The sequence below is a fragment of the Heteronotia binoei genome, chromosome 16 (genome assembly GCF_032191835.1).
Source record: "Heteronotia binoei isolate CCM8104 ecotype False Entrance Well chromosome 16, APGP_CSIRO_Hbin_v1, whole genome shotgun sequence".
In the NCBI taxonomy this organism is placed as follows: Eukaryota; Metazoa; Chordata; class Lepidosauria; order Squamata; family Gekkonidae; genus Heteronotia; species Heteronotia binoei.
Window position 1 is genome coordinate 43,606,639 of NC_083238.1, and position 21,456 is coordinate 43,628,094.

General features: G+C 45.0%; 1 protein-coding gene across 1 annotated transcript in view; it reads left to right on the forward strand.

The window, feature by feature from the left end:
- The window catches only part of PLEKHM3 (pleckstrin homology domain containing M3), a 121,642-nt gene that overhangs the window by 73,878 nt on the left and 26,308 nt on the right, over positions 1-21,456 (forward strand). The window contains exon 6 of the mRNA XM_060257239.1: positions 4,961-5,024. Coding sequence (XP_060113222.1) covers positions 4,961-5,024 — 64 coding nt within the window. The remainder of the gene's footprint in view (positions 1-4,960; positions 5,025-21,456) is intronic.

Consider the following 21,456-nt stretch of genomic DNA (forward strand, 5'->3'; position numbering starts at 1 on the left):
AAATGCTATGCTGAAAATTTGGTGCCTCTGCATCAAAAAACAGCCCCCCCCCCCGCCCAGAGCCCCAGATACCTACGGATCAATTCTCCATTATTCCCTATGGGAATCGGTCTCCATAGGGAATAATGGAGTGCCCAGCAGACATTTCCCCCCCCCCCGGCACTTTCTGATGATCCTGAAGCTGGAGGAGAGCCTCTCTGTAATTTGCCAAATTTGAATTAATTAGTAGAACTCACCCAGAAATGCAAAATATTTGCTTCTAAGGAACATTGCTGCATTTCTGTAGCTCTGAAGAGAGCAAATGCAATCTGCAGCTCTTTAGGGGAGAGATTAGAAAACACTGACTGATTTTTAAACCATGACTGTCAATTCCAGCCTCCCCCCCCCCCCCCGGTCCTTTTTTATAGGAGAAAAATCCCACTGGGATTCAAAATTGTTTCCACTAGCAGAAAAGCGCTGTTTAAAAAATTGGCTGCATGCACCTCCACCGTGCACTTATCACTTTAGGAGATTCTCGCAGCGATCTTTAAAATTGCCCCTGCAGCAACCATAAACACCTCCTTGTTGAAGCAAGATGAAAGGTTGGGCATTTAAATGCTTCATGCCCTGTACTTTATTTTCAGGTACGATTGCTAATGGCAGTCTTTGACAAAAAATTTGTCTATATTAGGACAGGCTAATACGATGATTACTACAAGCTGGAAAGCTGCTTGAGAGATAGAGTAGAAACAGCTACTGGAAACAAAGCAGCCCAGCCTTGTATAAAGCTTTGTGTGTTCCTTTATTTAATATATTTCTAAGCTGCCTTTCCTTCTAAGGTTGCCAGCTCCGGGTTGGGAAATCCCTGGAGATTTTGGGAGGGTGGAGCCTGGAGAGGGAGGGGTTTGGGGAGGGGCAGGACATCAGTGGGGTAGAATGCAGTGGGGTAGAGCCCACTTTCCAAAGGAGCCATTTTCACCAGGGGAACTGACACCTGGAAAATCAGGGCCTTTTTTTGTAGCAGGAACTCCTTTCCATATTAGGCCACACACACCCTGATGTAGCCAGTCCCCCAAGAGCTTGGGGGGGGGGGGTTGGCTACAAAGAGGGGGCATGGCCTAATATGCAAAGGAGTTCCTGCTACAAAAAAAAAAAGCTCTGCCGGAGATGTGTGTTCATGCAAACAGAGTGAGAAAAGAGAGAGAATAGAAACATATATATAGGGCCTTTTAAAAACAAACAAACAGGAATGCACAGGAACACAGTTCCGGCTGACTTGGCATCAGGGTGTGTGACCTAATATATAAATGAGTTCCTGCTGGGCTTTTTCTATCAAAAAGCCCTGTGTGAAGCAATGGTGATGTCAGGGGGTGCGGCCTAATGTGCAGATGAGTTTCTGCTAGGCTTTTTCTACCCCAAAAGCCCTGCATACAGGGCTTTTTTTGAGCAGGAATGCTTGGTGCCAGGGGGTGTGGCCTAATATGCAAATGAGGTCATGCTGAGCTTTTTCCACAAAAAGCCCTATGCGAAACAATGGTGATGTCAGGGGGTGTGGCCTAATATGCAAATGAGTTCCTATTTTGTTCCTAGAAACAAAATAGACACATAAATAGGCAGGAAGGTCTGGGAGCAACACCTTCAGGACTAGGGTTTCCATTCCCCTGCTCCTGCCGGGGGTTCCCCTGATTTCAGGGCTTCCAACCAGCTTCATGGAGATGGCCAGCAGGGGAGCCATGCCCCTGAAGAGCTCCATCGTCACCTGACATGCCCCGGCGTGATGACATCAGCCGAAAGTGATGTCATCCCACCGGGCATATCGTCTGTGAGACAAGGTACAAGGCAGTCTGCCAGCCAGTCATTTCGTTCTGAAGACAGTGCAGCACAGGTGTAGGTCTAGGATCCAGGCCATTTTGAGGATTTTAATGCAGCCATTTTTAAAAGGCCTTTAAAAGCTTAACAACCCCCCCCCCCCAATACTGTTTTTAAAAAATACAGAAGCAAATATTGTATGCCTGATGGAGGAGCTGCTACTGCCGGCAAGTACGGTTTAAGAGCTTTTCATCCCCGGGGTGGAATTGATCAGGACAATTCTGTGCTTCTTTTTCTTTTTTCCACTTGGCGAGAGGGGATTGCAAGATGGCGAAGCCTTGCTGTTGATTAAAAAAAAAAAAAAACCTGGCACCACACCCGATTATTTTTATTATGAGTATTTAAATCTCTCTCTCAAACACACTTATCCTCCAGTGATACAAGAGCGCTGAATGAATTTGTCCCTACCTGCCCACCTTTCTTTGCACGGCATTGTCAAAGGCAGAATGTACTCTGCACTTATCACATTTGTACTTTGGCTGGTAGCGTAAGGTTTATTTGTGGTCGCTTTAGTCTAGCTGTCAGGGTGTTTAACTCGTTGGAGAAAAATTGCTCCGAACCCATGACAAACGGCCTTTTAAATGCCCGCCTGGGTATTTATGGTTGGCAAAGTGACACGGCTACACACCCTACAACTTCAGCCTCGGATGCAGCAAAACAAAACCTTATCTGCTTCTCGGTTTGCAGTAGTGAGCGTAAGCGATAACCTTTTGTTTGGGCAGAGACATACCTGATCAGGCCAAGAGGTGAGGGTGGATGAATGAAATGTCGTCTTGTTTTATCTCATGTCACTGGCGCGTCCAGCTAATTGCCAAGGGGATAAGAAATCGAATCACGCAGCCTACAGCCAATATCTCCAAGGCCCTGATTTTTGTAGGAACAATGAACGATCCATGCTTTAGCCTGAGTAATAGTTTTCTGTCCAAGAATTACTGTGTTTATCCAAAAGAACAAAGTTTGAGTCCAGTGGCACCTTTGAGACCAACAAAGTTTTATTCTGTGTAGACGCTTTCATGTGCATGCACACTTCTTCAGATATCTTTGTTCTCAGGGATCATTTTGTAGAAAAAGAGGTGCCGGAACTCATTAGCGTAACTTATTTGCATAACTCACTTGTGTTAGAGGTACTTCTGTTTGAAATTCACTTTCTATGACTCAACAGTTCGATGGATTGGTGGATCAAATGAGATTAAGAGAGTCTTTTATATAAAAAACACAATCATAAGTTTATTACTACAGGGATGGGGGAACTGGGATAGAAAATAACAAACTCTAAGAGCTGCATCTTAACACAATGAAAGACACATGGCTAGTGGAGGAGATTGTCCCCTTCTCCTTGACCTCTCTACCTGGACAAAGGAAGTCACCTGACTAACTGACCAGTTAACACAGATAAACAGTCTCCCCCCCCCCCATCTCTTCATTTGGAGAGCTCTTCTTCATAGGTCAGGCACACAATAGGGAAACAGGTAAACAGTATTAACCCTATAATGACCGGAACTTAGAACATTGCAAATTCCATTGCAGATTCAGAAACACTGCGGATACCACACACCCCTGACATCACCGGAAGGTGGACTAAATTATATCAGCTCCGCATCTACCTTAAAATCCTTCTTGAATTAGGATTGTCATCATAAAGCCTTACTCCCATCATACTTTTAAATTGCTTTCTCCTATGTGGCCACAGTGGCATGAGGAAGATTTCCATCTGTCTGCTTTATATGTTTTGGTTCTTTCCCCATTTTTTGTGGCGGGAAATATTAGAAAGTTTGTCGAGTTGAGCAAAATTCTCACAGGGGGGTTTGAACAATGGAGCCCAGATGCAGTATTTGGGGGGGGGGGGGAGAAAGAGCACAATAAAATTTAGAAGTTCCAGAGCTCCGTTCCTTTGAGCTCCTGCCCAAAATGAGGCCTGTTTTTCTACTGCTTTGGACTAGCACAGCTACTCACCTGTATTTACCCAAAAGGAAGACTGTTTTTGATTTCCATATGTACTGTCAAGAAAAAAAGAGGGGGGGGTCAGCTAATATTTGCGTACAAATTACAATTACAGCTGCCCATTAATAGACTTTGTGTATACGATTGGGAGGATCCACCTTCCTTTGAGAGTCATTGTTACTATTTCTGGTTTCTCAAACAAGGATACTCGAATGAGGGGAAAGAGCAAATGGTATATTGAGTTGAAGAGCATGGCCTAAGAGTAGGGTTGCCAAGTCCAACTCAAGAAATCTGGGGACTTTGGGGGTGGAGCCAGGAGCAAGGATGTGGCAAGCACAATTGAACTCCAAAGGGAGTTCTGGCCGTCACATTTAAAGGGACCATGCTTTTTTAAAATGCCTTCCCTCTATTTGGAATAATGGATAGGGGCATCTGCTTTTAGGGCTCACAGAATTGGACCCCCCAGTCCAATCTTTTTGAAAATTGGGGGGTATTTTGAGGAGAGTCACCAGATGCTATGCTGCAAATTTGGTACCTCTACCTCAAACAACAGCCCCCCCCCCGGGCCCCAGATACCCATGGATCAATTCTCCATTATACCCTATGGGAATCAGTATCCATAGGGAATAATGGAGTGCCCAACAGACATTTCCTCCCCCCCCTGCTTTCCGATGACCCTGAAGTGAAGGGAGGGCCTCCAAACTAGGGGATCCCCTGCCCCCACCTGGGGATTGGCAACCCTACCTAAGAGATTCAAGAGCTGTGCATTACCTAGGGACATCTGATTGATAGTGAGCATTTGAACCAGCTGACTGATAGCTCTGCTTTTCAGCTTTAGTCCTTGGGGGGGCATGTTTAAAGAATGACTGAAAAAGTATGTGTAAACTGTTTTGAGTTTCCTCCTTTTTTTTTGGCTGTCAGGTTGTAGCCAACTTATGATGACCCCCATCGGGTTTCCAAGGCAAGAGATGAGCAGAGGTGATTTGCCATCGCCTGCGTCTGCATAGCAACCCTATTATTCCTTAGTGGTCTCCCATCCAAATACTAGCCATGGCTGACCCTGCTTAGCTTCCAAGATCTGACAAGATCAGGCTAGCCTGGGCCATTAGTGCTATATAAATACTGTAAACATTTGTCCTTCGAAATCAATTTGTATTTTATTTTATTTTAGAATTTTCCCCAGAGAATATCTTCTCCAGCAGATCCACCTGTATTCCCTTTCAGATCTACAGCAGGTAAGCTGTTTGTCCAGATACTATACTTTTGAGAGAGTGCGTGTGTGTGTGTTTGTTGAGTCTTAAGAATTCTTTTTTGTGTAAAAAGAGAGAACCTGTTTGGTGTAGTAATTAATTGTGCAGACTTTTATCTGGGAGAACCGGGTTTGATTCCCCACTCCTCCACTTGCAGCTGCTGGAATGGCCTTGGGCCAGCCATAGCTCTCACAGAGCTGTCCTTGAAAGGGCAGCTTCTGGGAGAGTTCTCTCAGCCCCACCTACCTCACAAAGTGTCAGCTGTGGGGGAGGGAGATAAAGGAGGTTGTGAGCCGCTCTGAGATTTGGAGTGGAGGGTGGGATATAAATCCAATTCTTCTTCTTCTCTTTCTTCTCCTTCTCCTCTTCCTCCTCCTCATCTTAGCTATAATTATTTATTACTATTAATATGAATGAGCCGATGTTTTTTTTTAATGACATGGAGATGATATAATTTCCACAAACTAGACTACAAAACCATTCTGTTGCCTTAGAGGAGGAGCTTTGGCTCACTGGTAGGGTATCCGGAAGGTCCCAGGTTCAATCCCCTGCATCACCAGTAGAAAGCCAATGTGATGTGAAACTCTGGAGAGCTGCTGCTAATTTTCAGCAGACCAGTGATCTCCATGACTCACGGAGAGCCAGATGTGCAGTCACCATCAACTAAAAGAGCTTGTTTCCATCTCTGGCACAAGACTTGCACCTCAGGGAACCTTGCAGCTTACTCATCCCTCTGGCAGGGGTTGTTTTGAGATGGCCCCATCTGCTAACCACAAGCCGCACCAGAGCACAGCCTCGCCTACTTTCCTGAAGCACGGAGTTAATGCCACACTGGTAAATGGCAGGTAGAAGAGCTCTAGGTGGCATGTTATAGAGCCTTAGGGTTGCCAGTCTCCAGGTGGCAGCTGGAGATCTCCTGGAATCACAACTGGTCTCCAGGTTACAGAGATCAGTTTCCTGCTGGCGAAAATGGCTGCTTCAGAAGGCAGTCTCTGTGGCATTAGACCCCACAAAGGTCCAAGAGTATCCCAACCAGAGCTGGTGACCCTAGCCATATGTGGCTCTTAAGCCTCTAAGGAGCGCTGCAGTAAAGGTACCGAGCTTAATAGACCAACAGTCTGATTCAGTATAAGCAGCTACATGTGTTCAGAGGTCCATAGGTCCATTTGTAATTGTGGTGTGGTAAACCTGTGTCAGGGCCAACTGTCCCATTTTTGATGGTAGTTGGGGGAAGCTGACCACATGATCGAATGGCTCCTCGGCTTGAAAAACAGTCCCCTTCATGTAGAAAACTAGCATATCAAATTGAATCATTTTAGTTTAGCATACTAAACTAGGCGGGTACAAGGACGGCTGGGGTTAGAGAACCTTCCCTCCCCCAATCTGTGTTCCTAAGTGGTACAGTCCAAAACTTGTACTTCATGGTAGCTTAAAGGAACATAAGAGAAGCCATGTTGAAGTTTTGTTGAATAAATGTTGGGAGTACTTTATTTTAGATAAAATCATTTATAATTTGGATGGAGGAGGTCTTTAAAAACAGAGGTCTAATCTTTTAGTAAAGTGGTCTCCTTTTCTGAGTTATTTGTCACATGGAGATTTTGGTTCAAATGAGCAAAGTATGCTGGTTTGGCATTGGCTTGCATTACTTGATTAATGTTGTAATCTGGGTTTCTTTAGGTTTGGGGGGGTGGGGTTGGTGACTGGGTGGGTTTGATCTTGTCTGTATAATCCTGTATATGATTCTGTGTGTATCTCTATTTTGAAATAACTTGTTTGAAAATTAAAAAAAAAAAAGAAAGAAGGAGCCATGTTGCATCAGGCCAATAGCCAATCCAGTCCAACGGTCTGTGTCACACAGTGGCCAGAAAAACTGCTGCGCATTTCCCCGTCTCTCTCCCTTTTCCATACCCTAGAAAGGGAGGGACAATGGCTCAGTGGTAGAGCAATCTGCTTGGTAAGCAGAAGGTCCCAGGTTCATATCCTCGGCATCTCCAACTGAAAAGGGTCCAGGCAAGTAGGCATGAAAAAAACCTCAGCTTGAGGGCCTGGAGAGCCGCTGCCAGTCTGAGTAGACAATACTGACTTTGATGGACCGAGGGTCTGTTTCAGTATAAGGCAGCTTCATATATTCAAATTTCGTTGAGTTGTGTATGTCTAGCTCCTGCCCTGCAACTCACCTCACTCTGTAGGATCCACAACTGATATTTTCCAAGGTTTCCACCCCCACAAATATCATGCCTAGAAACTCGCTATTATTTTAATACAAAAACATCATTTCTTTGGGAATCCAGGTGTAGCTTGTCAGCTTCTGTGTTCAGAGCACTCATTGGCAATGGATGGCACATTCAACATAGAGGGTTTTGACATCAATCCAGTTAAAATTAGTCTTGCTCAAGCCCTCTACAAATGGAATGCGTCAGCCGATTTCCCCAATTTCAGCGAGACTTTCTGATGTGGCAGTTTATCACTTTTTAAAAAATCCCTTCCTTCCTTCCTTCCTTCCTTCCTTCCTTCCTTCCTTCCTTCCTTCCTTCCTTCCTTCCTTCCTTCCTTCCTTCCTTCCTTCCTTCCTTCCTTCCTTCCTTCCTTCCTTCCTTCCTTCCTTCTCCTTCCTTCCTGCTAGTCAGGACCATTTAATACTTTAGCTGTTATTAATGTTTTGTGAGTTAACTGGAGATTTTTCAGTTCTTGCACAATATTTCAGCAAAGTCACTTCTGGATTTAAAGGTAGGATCGCAACCGGTTAACTAGCAATACATCTGTCACTTTCTGCTTTCTGTCCATTACATCTTCTGTTCTGACATGAGGGCCTAGTTGCGTTTTGGTTCCCTGTAGACTTGGCCCATGGAATTCACTTGCCAGTGGATATAGTGATGGCCACTAGCACACGTAAGTGATAGGTCCATCAATGGCTCCTAGCCATAGTGACGAAAGGGAACCTCCACATTCGGAGGCAGTAAAACTATGCAAACCAGGGCTGGGGAGGCAGCATCAGGGAAAGGCCTTGGCCTTTGTGCCCTGTTATTGTCTCTTCAGAGTAACCAGTTGGCCAGTCTGTGAAGTGGGATGCTGGACTAGGTGGACCACTGCCTGACCAGCGGACTCTTCTGAAGTTCTTGGGAAGGCCTCTGCCTCTATGGCCTGTTGCTAGTCGTCCATAGGAACTGGTGGGACACAGTGTGAGACAGGATACTGGACTAGATGGACCAATGGTCTGATCTAGCAGGGCTCTTCTTATGTTCTTATGAAAGCCTCAGCCTCTATGCACTGTTGTTGGTCGTCCAGAGGAACTGGTGGGACACAGTGTGAGACAGGATGCTGGACTAGATGGACCACTGGTCTGATCCAGCAGTGCTCTTATGTTCTTAGGAAGGCCTTGGCCTCTGAGACCTGTTGTTTGTCCCTCTGGAGTATCTGGTTGGCCACTATGTGAAGCAGGATGCAGGACTAGATGGACCACTGCTCTGATCCAGCAAGGCTCTTTTTACTTGGAACAAAACACAACTTTTCAAATATCACAAATGAGAGCAAAGAAGGGTGGTTATGTAGAATTCAAATTGGTGACCATGTGTTTGAATTGTATGGTTTATATGTCACATAATCCATTTTAATATCAAGAAAGCCAGCTTCCCTCTGTTTTAGTGAGCCCACACGACTGCGGTATAAATGTAAGGTGGATTTAAAAACTGCTTAAGTGAGCAGGTGTTTTGCCCAAGGTGGTCGGTTTGCAGTGTAATTATAACACCTTCTAAGGTAAATCCCCTACACAATAACTGTTAATGCTTAGGGGCTCTGCAACTTGTGTAAATACAAATTGCAGGGTGGGGAGTTAAGCGAGGAGGACTGAATTTTGGAAACCTATCAAACGTCTAGAAAGTAATATTGTCTCTTCCTGTTATGATTCAGAAAGCAACCTTGAGTACAAATGAAAAGACTGCAGCAGGCCTGATCTTTATGCAAAGAACAGATGGGTAGTGTTTCAATCACAAGGGACACGTGTGTGTAGGGTTGCAATCCCCAGGTGGGGGCAGGCGATCCCCTGGTTTGGAGGCCCTCCCCTGCTTCAGAGTTATCAGAAAGTGTGGGGGGGAAGGGAAATGTCTGCTGGGCACTCCATTATACTTATGGAGATCGATTCCCATAGGATATAATGGATCTGTGGGTATCTGGGGCTCTAGGGGGGCTGTTTTTTGAGGTAGAAGCACCAAATTTTCAGCATAGCATTCGGTGCCTCTCCTCAAAACACCCTCCAGTTTCAAAAAGATGAACCAGGGAGTCCAATTCTATGAGCCCCAAAGGAAGGTGCCCCATCCTTCATTATTTCCAAATGGAGGGAAGGCATTTAAAAGGTGTGCGGTCTCTTTAAATGTGATGGCCAGAACTCCCTTTGGAGTTCAGTTATGCTTGTCACAACCTTGCTCCTGGCTTCACCCCCCAAAGTCCCCAGATATTTCTTGAATTGAACTTGGCAACCTGGCATGTATGAAGTGCCATCAGGTCGCTTCCAACTTACGACAGTGCTATGAATTAATACCCTCCAGAACATCCTGTTGTTAACAGACTTGCTCAGGTCTTTGAAAACTGAGGGCTGTGACTTATTCCAACCCACAATGGGAATATTTGGAGTGGCCGGCAAACATGAAATGCTAGTCTTAAAAGCCATTTGTTTGGCTCAAATTTTTGCACTGGTCTCTTAGGCTTTGTGAACAACTGTGAGCCAGCTGGTTGCTTGCAAAATTTTTAAACTTGAGTTGGCCCATTACCTACCAAAGGGCTGCATGCTTTTTTCCCCTTATCTCGTTTTCTCCTTCAGCAGTTCTCCTGTGATGTAGGTGAGAGTGCAGCCTGTAAGCCAATCTAAGGCCAGGCAGAGAGCTCTGCTCCTGAGCCCAGGATGGGTGAGTTGAAGCTTAGCCCCAATATTCAGGCCACTTGGGCTTGGAAATTCCTTGAGGTTTGAGGGGTGAAGCCTGGAGAAGGTGGGGTTTGGAGAAGGACTTCAGTTGGGTATAATGCTACCTTCCACAGCAGCCGGTTTCTCCAGGGAAACGGATCTCTGGAGAGGAGTTGTAAACCCAGGAGATCTCCAACCACCACCTGAAGACTGGCAACCCTAGTTATACCCTGGACTCCACCCCCAAATTTCTGGGAAATTTCTAGTCCAGAGTTGGCAATGGCAACCCTAACACAGTCTTTCCTTTCCTTTCCTTTCCTTTCCTTTCCTTTCCTTTCCTTTCCTTTCCTTTCCTTTCCTTTCCTTTCCTTTCCTTTCCTTTCCTTTCCTTTCCTTTCCTTTCCTTTCCTTTCCTTTCCTTTCCTTTCCTTTCCTTTCCTTTTCTTTCCTTCCCTTTCCTTCCCTTCCCTTCCCTACCCTTCCCTTCCCTTCCCTTCCCTTCCCTTCCCTTCCCTTCCCTTCCCTTCCCTTCCCTTCCCTTCCCTTCCCTTTCCTTCCCTTTCCTTCCCTTCCCTTCCCTTCCCTTCCCTTCCCTTCCCTTCGAAGCTCATTGATTCATAAAATACTTATCCCATATTTTTTTGGGGTGCAATGGCTAAAAGGACTGAAACATATTTTGCAATTGCTAATCTTAGTATCCTTATTGCTAAGCAAAAGAACCAGGGTTTCTGGAGTATAAGGGGACAGTTGGTTAATTGAAGGCTTAACATAATGATTCCTTATATTTTCAACGAACCTATATATGAGCAGGGCCTGAAAGGATGTATCGATCCTATCAATTTATGTATTTATTTATGTATTTATTATTTAGCTTATATCCCGCCCTCCCCACCGAAGCAGGCTCAAATTCTCAAAATTAAGGCCAAATTCTGTCAGAATAGGGCATATTCAAAAATCTCCCTTGTAAAGCCAATTTGGGTATACACACAGTCCTCTTCTTCTTTGCCCAGCCATACATAATCTTTTCACTTGTGACCTCTGCCTTATCACATGCGGATGACCAGAAAAGGGGAAGAATGTACTAGGTTTGAAGCTGTGTCTCTTCCTCCTAGACCTAATTAAATTCCAGCTCTGTGGCTGAGGGGGCTTCGTAGTGCCCTTAGTAGAACTGGTGTCAAGGCCTGCCCTCGTGATAAATCTCAGTTTTTCCTAAAGGTCAGTTGTAATAGCAGAAGATCTCCAGCCACCAGCTGGAGGTTGGCAACACTATGCCAAGTGCGTTTCCAAATCCGAACACTCCTTGATGAAGAAAGGAGTTAACCGCCAGCCCCTTGTGAGGCAACTGTTCCTTAATAAATGTTATCTTCACGGAAATAATTCAGATCGTGAACGGACGGTTGAAATTACAGCCTCTGTGTTGACCCAGAAAGAGCCTTATCGCCGCTAGGATGATAATGATTAACACACTGATTTACAAGGGTGGGGTCAGAAGCTATTTGCCCACTCGCACTGTCTCGCTGGTGGCAAGAGCGCCTTGGTATGTGGGCTTCAATGATTAACCCTGAGCTGCAACCTCACACAGTGCTGTTCAGCCCCATTAAAATTAAGGGGGGTAAATGCCAGTTTAACCTCTGTTTGTTGACGTACATTTGCCTTTTCCTTGAGATATCTAGCTCAAGGTTAGCTGCCTTGAGGTAAAAATTGTTAGTAAAGACTACGGTACCCAAGCAGGGTCAACAGAGCAACCCAAGCATAATATTCTACCTCTCAAGGATATTCCATACCTTGTATTTTTCCTTATTCTTTCCCCTTGTCCCTTTTTCCCTATTCTGTATTTCTATAAAAAGCCAAAAATAATAAAAAAGGATATTCCATACCATTTATGTATTTTGGCCTGCATTTATTTTCTAGATTCCTGGTCTTGAATTTATTATCGTTGAGATTTTCTTTGAAGAAGAAGATCTTACTACCTTCATAATTAAATAAAGTGCTATGAGAGCGATCCAGAGTCCACCAAGAGGCTGAATCATTTGCTCAGTGGGCAGGAAGTCTTGGGTTAAAGTCCAGCCATGATCTGAGCAAGTAGATTTGGGTTAGTAGCTTCTCTCTCCATTTAATCTACTTTTTATCCTCAGAGGTGAGTTGCCAAATAACCAATCCAGGCATTATAGACCTTACAGGCTGCTAAAAAGTGGTTCTGCATATAGCAACTCTACTCACTTATTAAGATTTGAAAGTAGAGTTCTCAATCCTCAGGTGGGGGCAGGGAATCCCCTGGTTTGGAGGCCCTCCCACCACTTCCTGGTTATCAGAAAGTGAGGGGGAGGGGTTGAATGTCCACTAGGCACTCCATTACATCCAATGGAAACCGGTACCGGGATGCGGCCTGTTTGAAATGGGCCAACCAACCTCGCCCTCCCTGCCTGCGCAGCCTCACCACCCCGCCCCTTGCGGCGCCTCCCCCACCACCATAGTTTTCACCATTTTAAGGCCAGGAAGGGGCAGTGAAGCACCTCCCAGGCCGACCCCCCACCCCGCTGATCAGCTGGGAAAACTGCCGCCGAAGCAGCAAGGGACACTGTCCTTGCCTCCTTCCCCGGCCTTAAAATGGTGAAAATTGGGGGGGGGGGGAGGCGGTGAGGCTGCACGGGAGGGGGCAAAGGAGGGAGGTGGAAACAGGGAGGAGGAGGCAGCAAGGCTGTGGGGGGCGAAAGGGGGAGGAGGCCCAATTGGGTGCCCCCACCTTGCCAGCCCTGGGGTTGCGGTCGGCGGGCCGGCCCTAGGGCCAGTCCCTGGGGCCAAAAAGGTTGGGGTCCATTGCTATAGGGTATAATAGAGAATCAATCTGGGGCTATCTGTAGCTTTTGGGGGGAGGTGTTTTTTGAGTTAGTGGCATGAAATTTTCAGCATAGCATCTGGTGCCTCTCCTCAAAAAAAAAAAAGCCCAACGAGTTTAGAAAAGATTGGACCAGGGGGTGCAATTCTATGAGCCCCAAGAGAAGGTGCCCCCATCCTCCTATATCCAATGAAGGGAAGGCATTTCAAAGGAGCACAGTCCCTTTAAATGTGATGGCCAGAACTCCCTTCAGAGTTCAGGCATGCTTGTCACAACCTTTAATCTAATTTTATTTATTTATTTTATTTCATTAGATTTGTATCCAGTCTTCCCTTATGGGCTCAGGGCGGCTAACAACATTTTCAAATCAACAATTCAACTTAAAAGCAAGACAATATAATAAAAACAGCAATATACCAACTTACAAACTATAGGCTAGTCCTCCAAGATTCATTTATCATCACTACTATTATTATACTGGCCCTCCTTGTTCCCGGTTCCACCCCCCAAAGTCCCCAGATATTTCCTGAGTCAGATTTGGCAACCCTATTTGAAAGCACTTTGCCACATTGCTTTCCTGGAAACAGTGGAGTGTCTGTCCTTGGGTGCTCTCTCTCTTTCTCTCTCTCTCTTACCCACCTCACAAATGTCATTTTTCAGATCTACACACCTGGCAACTCCTGTTGCTGGCATTGAAACTTCCCATGCAGTTGGGCAAATTCATTGAGCAAGTGGGTTTTGAGGCACCCACAGGCACTATTCTGGGGACCCCTGTCCTATCCAGGTCAGGATTGCCAGCCTACAGGTACGGCCTGGAGATCTCCCACTTGTACAACTGATCTCCAGTTGGCAGAGATCAGCTCCCTTGGAGAAAATGGCTGCTTTGGAGAGTGGACTTCTATGGCATTGGACCGGGCGGAGGCCCCTCCCCTCCTCAAACCCTGCTCTCTCCCAGATCTACCTCCAAAGTCTCCAGGTATTTCCCAACACAGACCTGGCAACCCTACCTAACCACTATGCCATGCTGCTTTTGCATCCGGCACTGGATTTTCCTTCCCCCATGTAGATTTCTAGTTGTACTGTGTACTTCTGTTAAACATACGCCCATATTGTAAAAATACAGAGATAACATTCTTTGCATAGTGCAGATTTCAATGAGACTTCCTTAACACCTTTTCTAAAGGAGCTGTTCGTACTCAAAGCTCTCACTACAGTTTTTGTGTTTCTGTAAACAGCAGTTCTGGGTGTTTCTGAGCAGCAAAGCCTACCTCTAAGGTGGTGGGATGTTATGGTAACTATTAAGCAGCTCAATTCCACATTGTATTTGCACAGTGATTTTTAGAATGCAGTTGTTAAAACGTCAGCATGCTATTTTTTTTAAAAAAATTAATGTATTAATTACTATATTGCCAGTTATTGCGTATCAGACTAAATGCTCAACTCAAAACACTAGGAATTGTCATTTTTATAAACACTTGGCCAGGGGTCATTTGTAGAAAAAGAGGTGCCAGAGCTTGTTAGCACAGCTCCCTTGTGTATGCCACACACCCCTGGCATCACCAGAAGGTGTACTCAATTCTATCAGCTCAGCATCTACCTTAAAATGCTTTTTGAATTATAATTGTCAACATAAAACCTTACTCCCATCATACTTTTTAAATTACTTCCTCCTGTGTGGCCACAGCGGCATGATGAAGATTTCCATCTGTCCACTTTATATGTTTTGGTTATTTTCCCATTTTTTTGTGTGTGTGTGGGGAAAATATTAGAAAGCTTGTCAAATCTTAGAGTTCAGCAAAATTCTCACAGGGGGTTTGAACAGTGGAGCCCAGAGGCAAGCATTTTGTGTGTGTGTGTGTGGGGGGGGGGTTTGGTAAGAAAGAAAGAAAGCACAATTAAAATTTAGAGGTTCAGGAGCGCTACTCCTGTGAGCTCCTGCCCAAAATGGGGCCTGCACTTGGCAGATAAAATTGTCAGTGCAGTTTTTATAGCTAACAACCCTATTCGTTGATTTGTGTGTTCCCCCCCCCCCCTAATATTCCTTAATAGAACAGAATTATAAAATAAAATCCAGTAGCAAACCATTCCTCTTTTAGGCTTAAGGGGATATCCAGATGTTCCCTAGCTCAGTTGAATTCAGAACCATCTCTTCTTGAATCTGAAAACACACCTGTGAAAGCAAGTCCCATCGGTTGGACTGCTCTGTCTTCCACATGTGTTCCAGCTTTGTACGCCAGGCAATCCTGTCCGTAGCTGCAACTTCCCAGTTAGAAATACAATATCGAAATACATTTACCCCTGTTTTCTGGACCAGAAAGCACCTACTGCGCTTATCTTTAGATACCTGAAAGGTGTGCTCAGTGAGAATAAACTGCCACCAATGTTCAAATGGTGGTGGGAAGTGCCACCAAGTCACAGCTGATTTATGGTGACCTTGTAACATTTTCCAGGAGCCCCGTGGCGCAGAGTGTTAAAGCTGCAGTACTGCAGTCCTACGCTCTGCTCAGGACCTGAGTTTGATCCCTGGTGGAAGCTGGGTTTTCAGGTAGCCGGCTCAAAGTTGACTCAGCCTTCCATCCTTCCGAGGTTGGTAAAATGAGTACCCAGCTTGCTGAGGGGAAAGCGTAGATGACTGGGGAAGGCAATGGCAAACCACCCAGTAAAAAGTCTGCCGTGGAAACGTTGTGAAAGCAACGTCACCCCAGAGTCGGAATCAACTGGTGCTTGCACAGGGGACCTTTCATTTCCTTTTCCTGTAATGTTTTCAAGGCAAGAGACCTTCAGAGGTGGTTTGCCATTGCCGCCCTCTGTGTGGTGACCCTGGTAGAAGCCTCCTTAGAAGCCTCCCATCCAAATATGAGCCAGAGTCTGACCCTGCTTTATTTACAAGAACTGACAAGATCGGGCTAGCCTGGACTGTCCAAGTCAGGGCAAAGTACAAACTCTGTCTTGCAAAAAAACGGGGCATCACTTTGTATTGTGTTTTGAGCAGCTTACTGGGGTTTGTAACCTCCAGAGCCAAAATATGGTGCTTTAAAGAGTAAAATAAAATAAAACCTAATCTTTAAATGAAAGAATGTTGGGCTGCTAGAATGACCGGTTTGTGAAGTGAATGGCAAGCAAAGGACGAAAGGGCTCCTCAGAGATGCTTTGCAGAAACGGAAAAGCCAGAGGTGAGCAGCATTCCAGCTAACCAGTAAAGACTCCAGTAGCACCTTTAGCAAATTTATTCCAGCTGTGAATGGTGTGCCTGTTGATGCAAGTGCATCAAAACAATTGCAAAAGAATGCTTAAAAGTATTTCATTCCTTATTGTCAAACTGTGTGTGCAAGTGCGTACCACTTCCTAGTAAAGGATTCACAACAGCCGCGGTGTGGACTGCAGAACACGCATGGATCAACACTGTTGGAACTCAGTCCTAAAATGGCTGGCTGACTCCATCTTAGTAATAGTAATGTTGTTTCTGCAATGTCATGCTGAGTCATGCTGCATCATGCCCCAGCTGTTACCTGTTACTGAGGTAAGGTGGGATGACCTCACCTGTAATTAGGCTTTGTGCTGACTCACAGAGCTGATGCAACCTCTGCTGAGCTTGCATGATTGGTACGTGTACTTAGGGAAGCTCAGTGAGCCTGCTCTGTCTGCCTGTAAGGATTGTGGGTACTGTGAGGCTCACTGTCTGGGTGGCAGCGAACACTGCTGGTGTTGGATCCTATGCTACTGTGCTTGGATCGTGCTGTGTATACTTACTGCTGTATACTGTTATCTACTGAAGTGTGTACTGATTACTATGTATGACCTTGGCCTGGCAACGACTCTGAATATTGGATACTATCCTGGTAAATATATCTACCATTGCATACAGTTGTTTCTCTTGTCTATTAATTCCTGTGTTTGCCTGTTCCTCTCCTTCAGCTCTTCTGCTGTGTGCAAAATTCTCTAACAAACACGGCCAATGCTTATATTTTCATTTCATAATATAATACAAAGGTAGAAGAACACAGAAAAGAACAAAGAAACAAAAACCAAATCTGTGTTCTAAGGCGCTACAAACGTATCATAACCATATGCACAATCACTTTCATCATCACCAGGAGAGAGATCATCCGAACTTTGAGTAATGTGAACTTTTGCCAGTTGGAATTTTGCAACCGGGACCTCGATGAGTAAGACTAGAATTTGGATTGATATTATTTCCTGAAGAAGGGTTTAATCCCGAAACATTAAATTTATCTAGAAGTTGTATCATGTACCATACACAATACACAAATTGATCTACAACTTTTCTTCCATTTCACAAGCTATTTTGCTTGGACTTTCATTTTCAAGGCTGCATCTTTCACAAACAGGAGGAGTCATAGTAGATTTCCATTTGGTCTAATCAGGAATGTGGTGGTGATGAATGTCATCGTGCATACGGTTATGATACAAGTGTTTTGTAGCGCCTTGGAACACAGGTTTGGTTTGTGTTTCTTTATATTTTCAGTTCTGCAAATGGACTTCCTCCTGCTGGTCTCATCCTCTGAATTTTGGCATCATTTGGCTCTTGAATTATGAAAGGTTGTTGACTCCAGTTATAGCCTGTTGGTTATACAGCAGACATGAGGAAAGGTTGTGCTGAACTTGGTTATTGTTGATGCAGAATTCAGGTCTCCTTGGAGCAGATGTCTTTGTTAATCAGTAAGTAGGTCTGCTGTCAGTAATCTGGGGGTCCCCAACCTTTTTTTTAAAGCCTGTGGTCACCTTTGGAATTCTGACTCAGTGTGGTGGGTGCAGTCACAAAATGGCCGCCACAGCTTAACTTCAGTCATACAGTGACTGAAGAATGCCCCAAGTGTTTTACAGTCATACAGTGACTGAAGAATGCCCCAAGTGTTTTATTACTTATTGTCAGGCTGCGTGTGCATATGTGAACCACTTCCTAATAAAGGATTCACAACAGTCGTCATTTGGACTGCAGAACACACATGGATCAACATGGCCATGGTGAGTGCAGTCACAAAATGGCCGCCACAGCTTAACTTCAGTCATACAGTGACTGAAGAATGCCCCAAGTGTTTTACAGTCATACAGGGACTGAAGAATGCTCCAAGTGTTTTATTACTTATTGTCAGGCTGCGTGTGCATATGTGAACCACTTCCTAATAAAGGATTCACAACAGTCGTCATTTGGACTGCAGAACACACATGGATCAACATGGCCATGGTGAGTGCAGTCACAAAATGGCCGCCACAGCTTAACTTCAGTCATACAGTGACTGAAGAATGCCCCAAGTGTTTTACAGTCATACAGGGACTGAAGAATGCTCCACGTGTTTTATTACTTATTGTCAGGCTGCGTGTGCATATGTGAACCACTTCCTAATGAAGGATTCACAACAGTCGTCATTTGGACTGCAGAACACACATGGATCAACATGGCCAGTGCTTATATTTTCAGTTAGTCAGCAAGGAGGTCTGCTCTCAGTAATTTGGGGCTCCCCAACCTTTTTTTAAGCCTGTGGATACCATTGGAATTCTAACTCAGTCTGGTGGGCGCAGCCCCAAAATGGCTGCCACAGCTTAACTTCAGTCGTACAGCGAAGATCCTAGTGGTGTGGCGACATCTGCTGCCAAAGTAATATTTTTTAAAAACCGGCAAAGCCAATCAGAAGACTTGCTGGGGAAAGCCCCACCTGGCCCCACGTACTTTCTAAAAGCTCCTGGGGGGTACCATGTTTGGGACCCCTACACTAATACCTCTGTCATTTCCTTTTTGGCGGTGGCATGGGAAATGTAATTTCCCCTTGACTAGTGGAGACTTTTGACCCTTATTACGTAACTTAAACAAATGACACTTTTTAAAATTGCTCTTCCTTGTGATTTGAGAGAGTCGCTTAGAAACAGTAGCAGCGTGTTGGCCTCGAACTGCACTTTCCTTCTCGTCTTCCACAACGTGACCTTTCTGAATTGTTTAAGGTTCAGCATGAGGGAATCTTTCTGTAGCAGGACACAGAGAGCGCATCCTCTCGCCCTTCAGCACTAACAGATGGCCCTTCGACAGGACTAGCAATAACATTCCAGCTTCCTGCTGCTGCAGATGTTCCTAAAAGAATGAACGGCTTTTCAGCGTTTCCATTCGGTGGCAGCCACCCAAACCATTCCTATGAACTTCCTTTCCAGATGACAAATTTTCCCATTCATCAGCGGCGCAGTAGCGCAGGTTGTAGCCTACAGAAATAAACTGAGTAAACACTCTTAAATAGTTTGTAGTTCTGGCTTGACTCTGAGCCCTATCAGCACTTGGGCTGGCGTCTTGGTCCCCTTGAAAATATCTGTGGCTTGAAACAGAGAATGTCAGTGGGGAGAAATTTGGTGCATTCGTATAGCACAGATTAAAAGGCGGCTTTCTGTTAAAACAGGCCATTGCATAATGCCTAAATAACTTATATTTTGAAATGCGAACGGTATTCTGTCTCCCAGTCTTGGTTATGCTTGAGAGTAGGCAGGTTGTCAGTCATCCTGTGGGAAATGAAGACAGTCCGAATATTTCTTTTATTTTAATTATTTTATTTATTTATATCCTTCCTTTCTCCCCAGTTGGTTTATTTATATCCTTTCTCTCCGAAACGGCTCACATCATTCTCCTCTCCTCCATTTTAGCCTCACAACAACCCCGTGAGGTAAAGTTAGACCAAGAGTGAGCAACTGGCCCAAGGTCACCCAGCAAGCTTCCACAGCAGAGTCGGGATTTGAACCTGGACATCCCAGATCCTAGTGCTACACTTTAACCACTACACCACACCAGTTCTCAGTTAGTCCTAGTAAAGTTAGAAATCAGTTATTTCTACATATATTCATTTGGCAGATTTGGATGCAGTCTCCTGTACCCCTTGTCAAGTAGTCCTGAGAATGACTGTTTGATTGGTTGATGGTTTCCATGCTTGTAGTGTAGCCAGGAGATCCTACGATTGTCTGGCAGCCAAAAGCTCTAATTCTTTAGTGTTATGCAGGTGCACCACCAGGAGGGCATACATCAGCAGTTTTAGTCAATCTGACTGCCGCTTATGACATAATCTGGAGGGAGATGGTCTGGGGTACAAATTTTTGCAAGCTTTCCCTCGCAGAACATTATTTTGACTCCTAAATAACATGCTAGGTGATAGAACTTTGAGAGTAATTATGGGTCAATCAATCAGGAAGCAGAAGAAACTGAATAACCGTCTACCCCAGGGCTCGGTCATCGCTCCAGTTCTTCTCAACCTATACATCCCTGATGTTCCTGAGACAATATCCAGGAAGTTTGCTTATGCTGATGACATGGAGATTGCAGTAAGACACAATTGAAAGGACTGAGGAAATACTGACTAGGGACCTTGAAATTTTGGCTGATGACTACCATAAATGGCGGCTTATCCCAAGTCCAGGAAAAACGACATCTCAATGACAATCTTGCCAACCATGGAGTGAAAGTCTACTTTAATGGCACCAAATTTACACACAACCATACACCTAAGTACCTTGGCATTAGCCTGGACTGGACCTTGAACTATAAACACCCATCTTAACAATGTAGCAGCAAAAATATGCACGTGCAGGGCTCTTTTTGTAGCAGGAACTCCTTTGCATATTAGGCCACACCCCTAATGTAGCCAATCCTCCTGGAGCCTTCTAAGCTCTTGGAGGATTGGCTACATCAGTGGGGCGTGGCCTAATATGCAGAGGAGCTCCTGCTAGAAAAGAGTCCTGTGCATGTGAAACAACATTCTCCAGAAATTATGCGGTACAACTTGGGGTGCCTGTGGTATACAACACTTAGATGCACATCTTTGGGGTTGTTGTATAGTACTGTGGAATATGGTGCTTCAGTGTGGCTCAACAGCTGTGTCTACAGACCTGATGTCCAATTCAAGGCAACAATGAGAACCATCCGCGGATGTATTAAACTCGCTCCAACCTATTGGGTACCCATTTTGTGCCACATCACTCCCTTGTATCTCTGAAAACAAGATGTGAATATAGGGAGATAACTGAAGACAGAGTTGCCTATCCGCAAAGACATGGCTGGTGCAGGCCTATCAAGACTAAGATCCCGACACTCAGCAATAAGATCTGCACACGTCTTGCAGTCACAAATTAACAAATTGTTATGAGCATGGATGCAATCAGTTCCACCCAATAGCCATAGCACCTGATATGCACCAACAAGAGGCCTGCAGGATTTGACCTACCATGTAAAGTATGGAAGATGGCTAATAGAATACAAACAGGCTTTGGAAGTGGTGCAGACCTGTTGTTTAAATGCGGCAAAATACCAGGGCCTGAATGCAATTGTGGTGCAGCCCGCCAAACTAATTTCCACCTGTCACGAGAATGTGAGTGTCATGCTTTCTGGGGAGATGTGATGGAGCTCTTTGAACTCTCCCCAGCTGCAGTTGACTGGATTGAACATTTAGACCAGAGATGGCCATACTTGGTTCAGGGATAGATTGGTGTCTTATGGAACATTTAGACCAGAGATGGCCAAACTTGCTTAATGTAAGAGTCACATAGAATAAATGTCAGATGTTTGAGAGCAGGAAGGAAGACAAGTTACACGGGGGAGGCGGAAAGGAAGCAACTTTAACTTTAAATGCATTCTCCAAGCATCAAGCTGGCTTGGCTTGAAGAAGTGATTTAAAGAGAGAAATGCCTTCTCCAAGCTGGCT